This window comes from Bombus huntii, chromosome 9 (assembly GCF_024542735.1).
Source record: "Bombus huntii isolate Logan2020A chromosome 9, iyBomHunt1.1, whole genome shotgun sequence".
NCBI lineage: Eukaryota > Metazoa > Arthropoda > Insecta > Hymenoptera > Apidae > Bombus > Bombus huntii.
In genome coordinates, this window is record NC_066246.1 from 6,096,560 (window position 1) to 6,112,470 (window position 15,911).

The 15,911-nt window shown below is 44.4% G+C and overlaps 1 protein-coding gene across 10 annotated transcripts in view; it reads right to left on the bottom strand.

The window, feature by feature from the left end:
• Positions 1-727: 727 nt before the first annotated feature.
• LOC126869253 (phosphatidylinositol 3-kinase regulatory subunit gamma) overlaps positions 728-15,911 on the bottom strand; it is a 37,002-nt gene continuing 21,818 nt past the window's right edge. For 9 of the 10 annotated variants that reach the window (XM_050625522.1, XM_050625521.1, XM_050625524.1 and 6 more), the window contains 11 exons: positions 15,248-15,536; positions 14,861-14,959; positions 11,521-11,706; positions 11,281-11,409; positions 10,979-11,186; positions 10,664-10,897; positions 10,254-10,578; positions 9,909-10,156; positions 9,659-9,835; positions 9,333-9,587; positions 728-9,242 (listed from right to left, as the gene is read on the bottom strand). In XM_050625522.1, the coding sequence (XP_050481479.1) occupies positions 8,945-9,242; positions 9,333-9,587; positions 9,659-9,835; positions 9,909-10,156; positions 10,254-10,578; positions 10,664-10,897; positions 10,979-11,186; positions 11,281-11,409; positions 11,521-11,706; positions 14,861-14,959; positions 15,248-15,536 (2,448 nt within the window). In that variant the 3' untranslated portion in view covers positions 728-8,944. The remainder of the gene's footprint in view (positions 9,243-9,332; positions 9,588-9,658; positions 9,836-9,908; positions 10,157-10,253; positions 10,579-10,663; positions 10,898-10,978; positions 11,187-11,280; positions 11,410-11,520; positions 11,707-14,860; positions 14,960-15,247; positions 15,537-15,911) is intronic. The other variant, XR_007690868.1, reaches the window with a different exon arrangement.

Below are 15,911 nucleotides of genomic sequence, written 5' to 3' on the forward strand. Positions count from 1 at the left end.
CGAGCTGTAATATATTCAGCGGTGTGCCGCTGTATCGGGCGACGAAACCGTCGAGGGGTCGGATGCATAGAGAACTCGACGATAGTCAACGTCGGTCTGCGGTTACAGTGAGTAGAAGTGACAGCCAGTACCTGCATAATGACTCGACTGCAGCCGTGCAATGCGGCGCGCAAGCTCGCTACGCGATGCACACTGCCAATCGGAACGTTGTTTCGTCGCGTTAGATACACCGACACGAGCAGCTAAATTCTCCACTACCATTGCCTCTGCCACCTACACCATCGCCACGGCCATCGTACGATCACCACCGCCGTCGCCACCACCGATCTCTATCCTCGCAACAATGTCAGGCAGGTACGTCTTTCGAACTAAGGCACGCGATTCTCACGATTTCTTTCGAATTCGTAATTTCGCCGCCGTTAATAACTCTGCCACTCGGACTCGACTTCGTAATTTCTTGCAACTCTGCTCGCGTGTTAATTTCTCCCGTTAGCTCGTATCTGAAACAACGTCGAATCGAATCGGTAAGCAAAGCGACGGACAACAATTTCCTCGTATCTAGATTGATATTTTGACATTCTGTACTTTACGAGCCTCGTGATTCGTTGCGTGGCAATTTCCGAAGGGTTGTTACTGGGAGGATCGTTACTCGTCGGATGTCTCGGATCTATGGAAAGGAATAGATTTGGTGACGAGTCGAATTGCGAAATAACATGGAACGACAGAGTGTTATAAGTAAAACATATTAATCATATGCAAATATAAATGGTTTTACATGGTAGAACTACCAAATAAACGGTACAATATGAGGATGACCGTTGCGCGAAAAAGCGAGTAAACATTCATTGTACCACCAGTTTTCATGCACTTCGACAGAATCCGTCAAATTCCACGTGTCCCATTAAAACCGAATATAATTTATACGCGTTGTTGTTCGAAAAACAAACGAGATATATTCGCGGAGAATTTCGTCGACCGTCTAAACCGTTCGTTTCCTCGATCAGTCTCCAACGGGAGACGACATCGAAATGAACGAGCCGCTATGTACCAATCGCAATTTCGACAGAATACCACTGCAAGCTGTTCTCCCGATCCGTAGTTCGAATAGAAAAAAAAAGAAAAATATGCAAATCGTATCTCGGTCCTTGGAACGCGAGAGCATTCGAATCGCTAGAAAATTTTTGCAAATTTGTAAAACGCGCTGGCGCCCGCTCGGATTGCACCAAATCGTCGAACGACGAACGATCCCGCCACCCGTCCACCCTCGCTCCGACCATCGATCGCAAGCGCATGAAGACAGGTCGGTCCGGTAATTAAAATTTGTATTCTTTGTAGTAGTATACACTTTTACTGCGTGCACACTCAATCACAATATATGTATGATGCTCGTGTTGTGTTACATGTGTCTGCTGTGTAGGTGTCTTCGTGTCTGTGTGCCTGCACATATATAGATATATAAGTACACATACATAGATCGTTCTAAGATCGCGCATGCCTCGGCGCATATATCTATATACATGCACCGTTTTTATAATATGATTTCACTTTTTTTTTTCCTTTTGTTCTTTTCCATCGTCTCATATACTTATGACAATAATAGTATATTTTACATGCAAAAACAAAAAGTTTTATCACAGTGGGACAGCATACATTCGTTAATAACGTAATAATTGTATATCGATAACTTCTTCTCTACCTTCTTTTGTAACACCCTCCCCGTGTAATCCCCATCCCATAAGCCCCAGGTATCCGAAACCCGCCCCTCTCGACTTTTTCTCATCCCTTTCCCTTCCCTCCCCTCCCCACCCACCCTCTCTCTCTCTCTTTCTCTCTCTCTCACTCTCTCTCTCTCTCGCATATCCGCGAAATAGAATCCATTCGCTGAACCGATTCGTTTAATGATCAGCGATTATCGCCTTGCAGCGCAACCACCACACGATCGTGCTTTTTCACTCGCATACAGGCGCCCCGATGTCCACCGACACATTTGAATCTCACACGATACCCGGCCACGGAAAACGAAGAAAGAAAAAGACTGGCAAGGATCCAAATGGACGTACACGAAATCTGTCGACCGTCGAACACGATTTTAAGACGGTTTCGCGTGCGACCGATCTCTCTCTCTCTCTCTCTCTCTCTCTCCCTCTCTTTCTCACGCACACAAACACACACGCGCTTTATTTTAACACAGACGATCGATAGGGGCGAAATCGCCTTAAAGCCGTGCTCTCGCGGTTCGAACGCGTATTGTATATTATAGACGGTCGAGATATCCCCCCAAGTGGGATGTATCGTGTTTTTACTTAACTGGCAAGAGATCAGAGTTGGGCAATATTTTATTCGGCGAACGTTGTCCTCGAGAGCGTACGCGAATTCCTCGACGATCCATCACGCGCCAAGAATACGATTTTACGTCGCGCATATTCGCAACACTTTGCTAAGTGAGCAGCCACGCTTACCGATGAATCAACTTCGATTTATACGCACAGTCGTCTTCGGTTTCCTTTGAACTTTAAATGAAAAATTCGTTAGAGAATAACGCCCAATTCTGTGAAGTTTTTCAAGCATATCAGACGGTGATAGTTGCCCCCGATATGCAACACGATCAACGAATTCTCCTTTCACCTCTTTTCTTCTGTAATTTGGACACAGACTTGGGTAAATTGCGAAGATCGTTACACGACGTTCTTGCGTGATCTTTAACATTCTTGCTCTTTAACTTCTCGCATCTTCTCAAACATACACACGCTTCTCTCGCCAGACTCTCGTACTTTCTCTTGGAATCGTCTTTCCCCGATCTCAGCCATTTCTGGAGCAGAGGCGTCAAGAGATACTCCGATTTTACAATTTACAATTAATTCGTTATGCCTAGGGTAACAATATATTGGTCTACGGCGATCCTTCGTTCTTTCCACTAGTTTCTATTTCCTATTGGCCTGTTTCTTTCTACTTAAATCGTTAGCATTGACAAAAGAGAGGAATCGAATCCATGTTTCATCGGTTTACTCGATAAAAGGACGTATCGTAACGCTTAAATTACTCGTTTTCTCCGTGTACAATAGTTCGTTAGGTTAGTTTAAATATCTCGTTAGTAACTGGAACCTGAGAGTTTTGCCCATAGCTAAACCGCCAGAGTAATATATTATTTATACATATTGCTGCAAATATTAGAAAAAGAGTGTCTACGAACGTCCAGAGAAACTGTTCGTCGTATCCTCTATATGAGTTTTCCAAATGTCAGGAAAAATCGGCGCTCGCATACTATTACAGGAATCGCTATTTATGTATTAGAAATTATGGTTTCGATTACGATAGGTGTTATCGATACGATTTGATTATCAATGTTTCGCAGAAAATTTCTTTCTTTATGTTGCAAGGCTCTTCATTTCGTGACGAGCACACCAGAATATCTCACTCTCTCGATCGATCATCTCTTGTCACTCTTTTCTTTTCTTTTGCCGTCGTACAATATATTCTCGTTGATCGTCGATCGATCGTCTATCGACGATTCGCACCGTACGAAATATCTCGTCCCTCTCTGTTCCTCTACCTTTCTACTTTCTCTTTCTTGCACGCTCTCTCTCTCTCTCTCTCTCACTCTCTCTCGCTCACATATCGCACCTGTTCAACTTGTAGAAAAACTAAGGCAACTTTACACGTTATCTTCTCTCATCTCGCATCATTCTTTTCTTTTCTCTTCCCAACCGTTTTTCGTCCCCTTAAAATTCCCTCTTTCTTCTTCAATCGCCAAACCATCCAACGATTCTCATCCCTTTTTCCAACCATCGATCTCGTTTCGATCCAGAGCGAGCACCCGTTGAATCGCCGACAAAAATCATGGTGCCTCGTCCAGTCGATCCGATTTCTCTGTAGTTCTCCTCGTATCTTCGAATTTCTTTTGGTTCCCCGAAATTGACTCGTCGACTCGACGAGGCACGGCGGTCGACACGCTGGCACAAATGTAAAAAAAGGATATCGATCGTTCCAAGGATCATCGGACCGAACAAGTGTCGCGAAGGTAACACCGTCGTGGAAATGGTCGAGCGTTCGCTAAAGTTTCGGCTCGTGAAAGAAATTGTTGGACCGGTCCCGCCGAGAAGTCCACGTTAATTTCCAAATCATTCTCTTTTCCTTCTTTTTTCTTCCCTTTTTTCTTTTATTATTAGTATTTGTTTGTTTTATATATATATATATTGATATATATATATATAAAAGAGCCTCACCACCATAGCTCGGATATATTTCTATGTACATCGTGATGTGACACGTGTTTTGTATCGGACAATCAGCGTTGCCTGACTCTCTTTTTTTATTATGCCATAAAATCTCAAACGAGGACTCGTCCCCTTTTCGAAAAATACAAAAGGACACCGCGAGAGATCAACGTCTCGCGGTCGATCGTGATCGAGTCTACGTGAAAAATCGACTCGGATAGATCGGATATAGCCCACTCCGTACAGTGGATTAAATACGATCGAGGTAAATCAAGCCCAAAGGACAAATACTTGGAATGATTCGGTCTCGTCCTGTTTCGTTCATAGTTGCAAACATAATTTCCTTTCGTTGACCCGGTAAATTCCCTCGCCACTACGATAACCACTGAATATTTGAATTTTCTCCGATGCCCAGTTCGTTCCGTATTCGTTCTATACACAGAGTATTTGTTGCACTTAATTTACCCCGACCTTGGTTTCACCTGCGCGCGAGCATCTCGCGTTCTTTCTTAATCTTATTCGCCTCCATCGATGCTCCAAATAAACCGCCTGCGATCCAATCTATCGACGTAAACGCGTGCACACGATGAAAGAAAGAAAGGATCGGTCAAGACAAGCCAATAGCGTTTTTCGAATATGGGCGCGTGAAAATTGAAACGATTCCAGTCGATGTTGCGCAGCCGTTCGCGATCACGTTCCGATCGAGCGATGCCAAAGCGTATTTCGCTCGGCCTTAAAAATAGAAACGTCTTCGGTCGCGCTTATTAATCGTCGACGCTTGTCACAGACAAACGCGCACGTTATTACAAAAAGATGCCTGGTCTTTCCCTGGAAAAATTGTTGAACGTGTGTGTGTGTGTGTGCACGCGTGCACGTTGCCTTTCATCGACGATATTCGAAAACGCACGAGCCTTGCGGATCTCGCGTTCCACGATGCGCGTCGTTCCTCGTGGAAAACGCGATCGTCAAGGTTTACGTACCTTCGAATGGTACACCACGATGCTACGATATAATATATGTATATACACATATGTATACAACATACGCACGAATATATTATAAATAATCAATTAAAGGTTTGTTTTCAAAGTAAGTAAAAATATATAGATATATAATATATATAATATATATATGTTCATATATTTTTTTCCATTTTTCTCAAATCATTCTCCTCTTTTTCATCATACTTCCACGACATATACTCTTTCGCCAACGAATGTATCTTTTTTTTCTTTTTTATGTTTTTTTTTTTTCTTCTTCTTCTTCTTCTTTATCTCTAACTCACTGTTTGTATTTCGCGCACAAGGGCATGCATCTGCGCACACTTTGTTTACGTGTGTTTATATGTATTTGATAATGTACGATGGTCGCGTGTGTGTAGTCGTGTACTTTTAACTTGTGTGGATTGCGTTACTCCTGCTCCTGAGAAAGGACGACGAGAGCGAGTCGCGAGAAACCCGATGGATCCCGTTGGAACAAGCAACCGGTCTGTGTTCTCCCAAACTCGAGAACCAACTACAAAAAGAGCAGTAATGGTCGTGGGTTTCGAAGATCTCTCTCTCTCTCTCTCTCTCTCTCTCTCTCTCTCTCTACGCGCGTATCTTTTATTTCTATTTGAAGATTTCAACGAGGATTCGACGATTCGAATATTCCAGTGAATGTTCAACGCGGATCTCGAACTCGTCGCCGTTACAGCTGGTCATACCACGTAAAAGCTACGCTTCCCGTCATCGGATTGCACGTTTCCGTCTGCTTCGCTGTCATTAATTATTCGAGGCAAGTCGTGGCTTTCTTTACCATTCTAATCAGCCATTTGAAATTATAATTACATGTTTAATTCCGCTGTCGATTCTATCGTAGCTCTTCCTTCTTCCTATCGACGGTATAAACGTTGTCTTCGAGTTTCTTCTCCTAGTGTTTCTTTCTATCTTTCACAGTCGTGCAGAATGATAAACATAAAGACCTATGTTAGAATCGACGAAACACGTCGAACGATAAACGGATTAAAATGCAAAGGAAACTATCGACTTCCGAAAGCAAAACGTTCAATGACTTGAATAATCGAAACGTCGAAGAAGCGGGCGACCCGGTGACGATGCGATTGAACAACGATCGAATACTGCACCTGTACGCGATTGGACGATCACGGAATCTACGATATATAAGCCTATCAGCGCCAGGGCACTTAATTTGTTTCTCTCGTATAAAAAACCTAAGCTACCTAAATCTACGTAATTCGAAGCCTTTAGGATGAGCAACGAGCCTTTCTCTTCTTTAAACAGTCTGTTTTCCCCCCTTCTGTCGCTTGCGTCTTTGTCCATCTATCTTGCCTATCCTCGAAATTCATCATCCTATACGGAACAAACGAACGACCAAGAAAAGAAAAAAGAAAAGAGAAGAACAAAAAATTGAAGCTCGTCGCTGCTTTCAACTCTTTCAAGCTCGAGATCGTTTCTCGCTCGTCCATCGATCCATTATATTATATCGGTTCAGTTTTCTTTTGACTATGCGGTAGCGAGAATCACGCGGGAAGAAACGAGAACGGGAAGAATCGTCGTTTTCGACTCAAGTGACCGCTACAAGTCGTGAAACCATTGTTCGCGTGGATCGCCCTCGATACACTTTTACGATTACGGACCGCAATGTAATACGTAAAATTTCTCGAGTATCGATTCAATCGCGACCGGTTCAACCGTGATTCTTCTCGTTGCCGTGCCAACCAACGAGACTACCGTTACCTTTTGAGATCATTCAAAGAGCACAATGAGCTTTGACATTTAAGAGCGAGAAAGAGATCGACCCTGTTCCACGTTTACGAGAACATCGCGTTCTGCGTGCATAGATTTTACCGGTATTCGGTGCAATGGGAATACGGATAAAATCAAATGAAAACGACGTCTCGTGACGTTTCAGGGACTGCAATACACCGAGTCGAATAGAGAAAAGAGCGCGACGAGACTCGTAAGACTCTCGACACGACGCACAGAAAGGAAGTACCGAACGTAAGAAAAAGTTACAATTAATAAAATCACCATTAGCTTCTGCACATTCCGTCGCAATATAATTCTACCTATATTCGTCGAAATCGACGCGCGTATTAAACCAACGATCACACGCTTCGTAAACCTTAAAGGGAAAAAACAAGTAGTGATAGAGAAGAAAAGCGAATTGCAAAAATCAATTGGAAAATTATAGACACGGTATAATATATATGCATACATATATATGTATATACATATACATATATATATATCCTTTCTCGGCAATCCGAAATCACAGACAATATGTTTAACTTTTCGAAAAACGATTTCCCTTTCTCTCTCCCACTCGCTCTCTCTCTCCCACTCGCTCTCTCTCTCTCTCTCTCTCTCTCTCTCTCTCTCTCTCTCACTCTCTCCCTTAGCACACACACGTGTTTCGACACGCGTAGTAGCCTATACAGATCTGGCACAGCACTTGAAATCTAACATATATATATAAAAAAGTTCCCGCGCATCCGTGAAAAACTTTGTTTTTGTTTTTTTTTTTTTTTTCTTTTTTCCTTTTCGTTGTAATGAAGTTCGTAAGCAACGCGGGCGGGCACGTTTCAAATGGAAAATCGATCGGAAGTAGCGTGGATCGAAATATCCGAAAACCAGCCTCGTCGTCCAGTTGTTCAACCGTGATCGATGCTACTTTAGTATATCACTACCAAAAACATTCCGTAAGCATCCAAAAGGCTCAGTTATATGTTCTATGCGACGCGTTCTAATTATATATTCTAATATCACTGTTGTAGATCTTATACTTTGTGAATCATATTCACGATAAACGATGCCCGCGCGTATCGCGTACCGCGCGTTACACAAACGGAGGTCTGGGAAATATTCACAAAAAATTATCGAAGAAGTCAGAAGTACAGCGGTCTACGAAATGTGTTGTGTTTATTCGTTAGCCCCGAGAAGAACGGATGCGTTCATCAACCTTAGATTAGTATCAAATTTTTACGAAATGCAACTACCCTGATTACCAATCGAAACTGCGAGTAGTTTGAGCGTGGTCAGACTTATGTTTCGTTCTGCTCTATCGTATTTGTTTCTTCCATCAAATTGCCTGTAAGACTAGATATATGCCTCTGTTACTCTGACGTATTCGATCGAATAAGTGCATCTTGAAAAATGCAACGTATCACGTTCCAACACCCAAACGATTCTCCCTATATCGAAGATACAAACTGACAACAAAAGATTATTTCTCAGTACTCAGGGTCTCGCAAACTTGCTCAAGTAAATTTTTTCAGTCGATCATCCATAAGATCTATCAAAAAGGTCTGCAAACCCCGAGAGAATAGTAAAATCTATGCAGTGCGGTCCTGTAGACCGAAACAATTATTTGCTGCGCCACGGTAACATACGTATATAATTACATTATAAACTATAGCTTCTGAGAGTTGCTACCGCTACCAATGTTTCTCCCTTCGTTATGGATACCACTGTACTTTGTTTAAGGAAGCGTTTACCTCCGACCTATAAAAATGGAACGATCAATTATCGCGTCTTGTTTTTCCCTAGATAATACCACCGTACCGATTAAAACGAATAGAAATTTCACAGGGCCCTCCTCGAAATACCATTTGTCATCACCTCGTTAATTTCCAATTTCTAAATCACACCTCGACGTTAATCTCGGAAACATTCATGCACACGTACATCCTAATTAATTCTGTAATTCTATTGATCGACACACCAGCATTACGTGTGCGTCATGTAATGTTGATTTTCGAGGGGACGTGTTAGCTGTAATTGGTTTTGCGTGTGCATTTTCATCTGTAACTGCATTTGTTGAGCCTGCAACTGCGACAATGCAGCGGGCGAGGCAAAAGCTGGATAAGCCAGAGTCGTGTTAAGACTTTCATTGTGTTCCTCCAGGGAATTCTGTGCGTAATGTAGCACCAAATGTTTCAAGCTCTTGTGGATGTTGTACGGTTCAGCGAATCCAAAACCACGTTCGGTACCATATATTATGCAATGATTCACTGTACCGTTACACCTGTAACGAATAAAAAATCGATTGCAATCTGTCTATGTCGTCAACGTTGATAAAAAGAAATTCGAAAAAAGAAACGATTAATATACATACATGATGGAAAGTGCGTATTGTCCTGTTCTTGATGTTCGAATAAGGAAAGTACCATCTGGCCTCTCAGCGAGTATCCGATCGGCGTCGGACCGAGAACATTCGAGATATAGCCAAGTCGTTTCGTCGGAATGGACTTCAAGATCCACTTCTTGAAGATCTCCGTACGCCAAGTCACCCAACAAAGGATTCGACAACGAATGATTTAGCACGAGTTGGCTTATTTTATTCTGTTTCATACCGTTCTTTTTCAACCATCTATAACACGATAATAAAACAATATTAAACCGTAAATGGACACGTAACAGTCAAAAGATCAGCATACGTACATTAGATGTTTATCCCTTTGACGTACGAGTTGCAATAGCTCGGGTTTCAATTTGTGCATTTCTCTTTCCAGAGTTCTATTGTAGGCGATCTGTTCCTTCAAACCGCAGTCCAACAGCTCCCTGCTATCTTCTAAGGATTTCAGTCTTCGTTTTAACAACTCGGCATTATCAGTTAATCTATAAACATAGTCGGCAAATTTGCATACACGACCGGAGGTGCATGGGAACGTAACTATTAACAAAAACTCACGTTGATATTTCATGCGGTTGAGCTTCTTTCTGAAATTTCTCTTGCAATTTCATTTGATCCTCGAACATTTTGATAGCCTCCGAAAAAGCTTCTAACGCTTGCCGTTTCAACTGGACCTCGAAAGACGTTCTATTGTACAATTCCGAAAGTTCTCTATACTCTTTCAACGCGTCGGTTATCTCTTTATCAAGTTCTACATATTTCTGTGCAACGTTCGCCATGTCCGTTGTACTTGCAATTTCATCGTCCTAATCGAAACAAAAGGCTCCGTGTAATTCGTATTACAAACTAAATTTATACTAAAACTGTCACGATCAAACACAATGAAATTTCTGCAAAAATTACCTGTTGAAACCGGGATATAGGGTACAACAGTTTAATGTCCAGCGTGGAATTATACTGCGTCAAAGAACAATTCCTGTAATGATCCACCAGCTCGATAACCGAATGAAAGTTATACGGCTCCGAGAAGCCATATTTTCCGTTCCGTTGACAAATCTTGATAAGCTTGTTGGTCCCACCTTTACGCAACGTCAGTGTGTATTCCCCACCCTTCGAAGACGCATCGCGTACTAGGAAAGTGCCATCCGGCGAATCAATCATCTTCTCGTTCACTTCGTCCCTCGTGATATCTCCCCAATACCATTCAGCCTCCTGAAGCGTGCGTGGCCTTCTCGAAACAAAACATACAGCGAACTATAGTAACCAGAAATACAACGATTGTATAGGGTGCGTAAAAATAAACGGTCGTTTACCTGTGGGGTTGCTGCTGAGACTCCTTGCTTTCCGAGACTGACACCGTTCGGTCCATCGAATTATCCTCGTCGAGAACGGAGAACGGATCTAAAACTGGAAATTGCGGCCTCGAAACTTTTCGCGGTGGTAATTGCGGTGGGCTCGCAAATTGAGGCAGTCTCTCGTTCCAATCACCATGCAACAACAACACTTCCACTATTCGTATATGCGCCTCGATATTATGTACTATTTGTCTGCAAAACGAACGACCGGTTATTAATGAATTTGACCAGAGAATATGTCAAAGCGATTACGTCAATCTTAAGCGCGCTTACACGATCCGTTCCCAAGGAGGTCTAACAAAAATATGACACAGCACTTGTATAAGGATTGTGGGAGGTTCCGTGTAACCCCTTCCGTGTTGTAATTGACAGATACGACAGAAATGAGCCATCAAGTGAAACAAAGTACTACGGTGATGATCTGGAAGTTCTGAAACGAGCTGTCCCAGGCGTGCTGCACACTGCTCATCGTTTTTCGTATCTGTATAATAAAAGAAGAATTAGACAGACGTGATCTGCACGATCCATGATTTAAATAAAGCGTTATTACTTTGATGCCCGCTTACGATACTCACTGGATGCTTCTATAAATCTGTCGTAAAACTGTACAGGAATCACAGGATCTGGCAACTCTCGTAGAAATTTCTTCAATACGCTCGCTACGCATTGAGCACTATACGAACTTAGATCAGCGTTACACACATCTGAAAAGTCAATGACGAACGTGACTACCCGAACATCAACGATATTAACACGCGATCATCTCAGAATCAACATAATCCCCGCCGTGGCAGCTGGAAATAAACAGAATTTACCTTCGTTTAATTTTTGCCGCAGTTCCAAAGTTTGCTCGTTGGGAGGACTACTGTGGTAGACTTTGTACAGATCCAGCGTGCTGTCCTCGAATGCCTTCTCCTCCAAGACACTAGTGCATCGTTCCACCAACAGCGGAGCCGAGCGCGAGGAGATGTCGAATTGCGAACACAGGCCAAGACCGAATACTGTAAACGATAAATTGCTAGTTGCAGACCGTGTTGAATAAGAATCGATACCGTTTCGAGTAACGAGAACAAAAAAGGTTACTTTTCACCGTCTCGAGTTCGTCCTTTACCGAACAGCCGGGCATAGCAACAGGGTATTTAAAAAATTGTACGCTCATACGATCTAGCAGCATCAAATCGTACCCTGGCGACGTTCAAATGAAAAAGGAAAAAAGAGAAAGAGGAAAAAAAAAAGAACCACGAAGCTCTACCTTTCACTGTTCTATTTATTACCGCGGCCTCTAAGTCTAAGAAACTTGGTCGCTTCCTCCGCGCGAGCCTCTGTATGCGCGCGTGAGAATTTTTCAACCAGCGGCCGATAATAAAACTTTCATTTGTTCGATACATACGCGATATCTCTGGTTTGTGCGTTAGCTAAACGGTCGCGTGACCTCCTTGACTGTAAACGATACGAGTATCGCACACGATCGTCTCTATCCGGCGATAGTTCTGGAAATGAACGACGTCGACGTGGGCAATGATGTGGACAATGATGCGGACAACGAGAACGAGAACGAGAACGAGAACGAGAACATGGACGAATACGAGGAGGAGAATGAGAACGATGCCGGAAGGATTTCGCGGGACTCGAAAGCGATGCGAATCGGAGTAACGCGCGTGTCAAAGAGAAGAGGAACGAAACGAAAAAAATGGAAACAGGTGCACGTGGAAGAGATACACTGTCCGAGTCGTTAACCCACCCGCTACAGGGGAAATAATCGCGGAGCTAGATTAATTGGTCGTATAAATTATTATTCGTGGCGGGGAACGCTCGCAACGAAGTTGGAAATGCCGGCGAGGGAGGAGAAAGAGCGTTTGCTTCGCGAGGGAGCCGCGAGTTTGCCGACATCTGCAAGAGATTCGTCCGTTTTTATGGACATGCTGGTAAGAAAAAATTCCTGACATCTCACAGACGCATTCCAGACGACCAGAGACGAGAGACACGTAAAATCGTAAAGAAGCCGGGCAGAGCTCATGGCGAGGGAACGTGCGTTTCAAGGAAGCGGTGACTCCGATTCTCGCTTTTTCTTCCATTCGGTACGATCGGATGAAAATAATCGGGTCAAAGGGGAGCGTATGCGTGTACGTTTCTGGAATTACGTAATCTCATTGTTGCTTCGCCGAAACATTCCACCAAGTATTTTCTGCGTGGTCGAAAAGGCTAATAGCCAGGTACCAGATTCTACGCGTCCTTCGATCGCCATTTCGGTGTGCCCTAGCCTTTCCAGTCTCGATACGCGATCGACCAGATCTCTATTCTATTCGATGGTTATATTCTGATTCCTTATCTGCGCGAGAATGCGACTCAAAGCTCGGCCGCGGTCGTATTTTCGAACGAGCCGCGCGACTCGAAGCGACTTATCGTCGATACCGCATACACCACTTGTACAATCAAAGGCGTGTACGCATGCATTATAAGAAGGAGACCAAGAAATAGAGAAAGAGAGACGAAACGCCAGAGAGGAGAGGGGGTGGTAGGGAGGGAGAGAGAGGGGGGAGGAGTGGGAGAGATAGTGGAGGGGGGAGAGGGAGGAAAAGAAGGTGAAGGAGGATGAGACAGAGGAGGAGGAGAAGACCGAGAGAATTTCACACAGGAGAGGTAGGAGGGGAAGGAGAAACAAATTTATTTTTACGACCGCGTTAGCGACATTTTGTTTCTTCACGAGTAGCCTATCTTTCTCTCTGCAGGCTCGAGGCGAGAGAGACGCGAGAGAAAAGTTGGAATTAAAAGGCATGCGACGATATTCGCTGTATATAAGGTACGAATCGAAGGTGGCACGTCGTTGGATGGAGGTCAATACGGAAATTCGATATTCGTCACGGTTGTTCGACCGGGCCTGGACAATCGGTTGACTGGTCACGGGGTCCCCGAAGGAAAGCTGCAATATCGGCGAACGGCGAGCGTATCAGCGAGCATACCAGGGAACGCGCGACCGGCGCCATAGAATTCGAAACGAGGACGTTCCAATTTTACGAGCAGTACGTGGAAATGCTTTTATTGTCAGGCCCGGCCGCTCGCGATTCTTCCACGTTCCTCCTTCGGTAAAACGCCGTGCAACCTCTCTGTCTCTTTCTGTCTCTGTCTGTCTGTCTGTCTGTCTCTCTCTCTCTCTCTCTCTCTCTTTCTCTCGGCGCTCGAACTCTTGCAAGCACGACCAGTTTCTAACGAAACAACTGCGTTCATATATCGCACTTTGCGCGTGCGAATTTCATAAATAATGCGACCACGCGGAGACTTCGTCCCGCGGCTCTGACCATTGGCGCCGTTCGCGATTCCCTGCCACTCTCCATATATAGTAGTTGCGCATCGCGTGGACAACGCGCGACGCGACCGACAACTTAATGAAACTACCACTACCACTCCTTCTTGGTCGAACAACCGACACGCATTTACAAGCCCAAGAGTGCGCGTGAAGTTCGGAGGACGATACCGATACGTACCCGTACCCAGTCATACCGCTCGCTCGGTTTTATCTATCATGTGGCCGTCCGCTCGTGCTCGATGACGATTCCGAGAGTAGCCACGGAATTTCTCGGAAAACCGTCTACCTTCTCGCGAATGCGTAAACGCGCGTAGACGAACCACGTGTCCGTCAACTTTCATCGTCCGTAGGCGTCGAACTCGGTATGAAAGCGACGATGATGCTCTCTCTCTCTCTCTCTCTCTCTCGCGGTCAAATTCGAATAAAAGAAAAGAGCAAAGAGGAAAGAGCGCGACCGATGAAATAACATTTTCTCCCCTCCCATAACCTGGTCACCAGCGATTTCAATCGAAAGACGCATGAATATTTAGTTATTCAGATATTAGAACGACAAGTAATGCGCCACATCGTATGTCCTTGCTACAAACTTCATAATCGACTCCGGCGCGCGATTGCAAAGCAGTTCCAGCGTCAGCGAACACGTTTCTGATGCAATCCGGGATAGTCAACTAAAAGACATCTGAATTTTTAAATTGTTTCCGTGTTCCGTCCATTAACGTAACGAAGAAGTAATGGGCGTGTTACGACCAAGCCGTACCAATGTCACATTACGAAACTGGAAGCTGGCACACGCGTGTGCGTGCGTTGTACACAACGTACGCGCGATCACGCTCTCTGTACACGCCACTTACCTGGAGTAAATCTATGGCTACGGTTTTCCGAGTCGACTGGTATGCAGTTGGAGGGTAAACCCGTTGCTGTACAAGTCCTGTGAGCTACCAGGCCGCAATCTATCGCATAAGAAAAATAACACGATTACGATACAAGTAGGTCAGACGATGGAAAACACGATTAAATTCCAAAACTTTAATGGACAAATCTTCGTGTCAGCGCAGCGCCTCGTTGTCTCGAAACGTCGATAGATACTGATTCGTCGACCATCCCACGATACGCGACAGCTCCAACTAAGCGCAATCGCGGTGAAGCAAAAAAAGCGAGAGGAAAAAAAGGAAAGGTTTAAGAAACGCTATCTCGATATAGATTATCAGGCCATCGATGTATCGATGCTTCACACGTACCTAGACAGAGAAAGCCTTGGTGCAGCAGGCCCCTCAGGTATTTATGGCACTTATCGCACTTCTCCAACACGCTAAAGCTCTGAGGCATGAGGGTGTGCGGCGAATTGCCGGTGGCTACGGTGCCGCTACCACCGGTGATCGCCTCGTTGACCACGGTACCGGAGGACGAGTTCGGCGTAGCCGTGACGGCCGCCTCTGACAACGTGGCGCTTGCAGACGTAGCATGACAGAGCTCCTCGATGCAGGCTAAAATGGTCTTCTGGTGGAAGTCATCCTTGATGCCCATATTCTGCGAACAACATCCAAGCATTGTAACGAGATGTTCGACGCTAACTGAAACTACCGGATCACGGACGACGTTCACTTTCGTGTTACGTCTCCTCTCGTAAACGCATCATCCACCGATATTTTCAATTTTAAGGGGGCTGTATGTCGCGCAAAAAAGACATTTCCTAACGGCGAAGTACAGTTACGAACTGACACGCTCGTAGCGTATATGACAGACATATAGCTGGCATAAAAGTGTGTTCAAAAGTTCCCTCGCGAGAGGACTGAGATTCAAAGAATCTTTCACAACCCCCCTTGTCACACCTTCTCTTCTCGCGTGTTTTTCAAGCCAGAAAACGAGCCGTTTTCGAGAACGACGAACGTGACCTCCGAAACG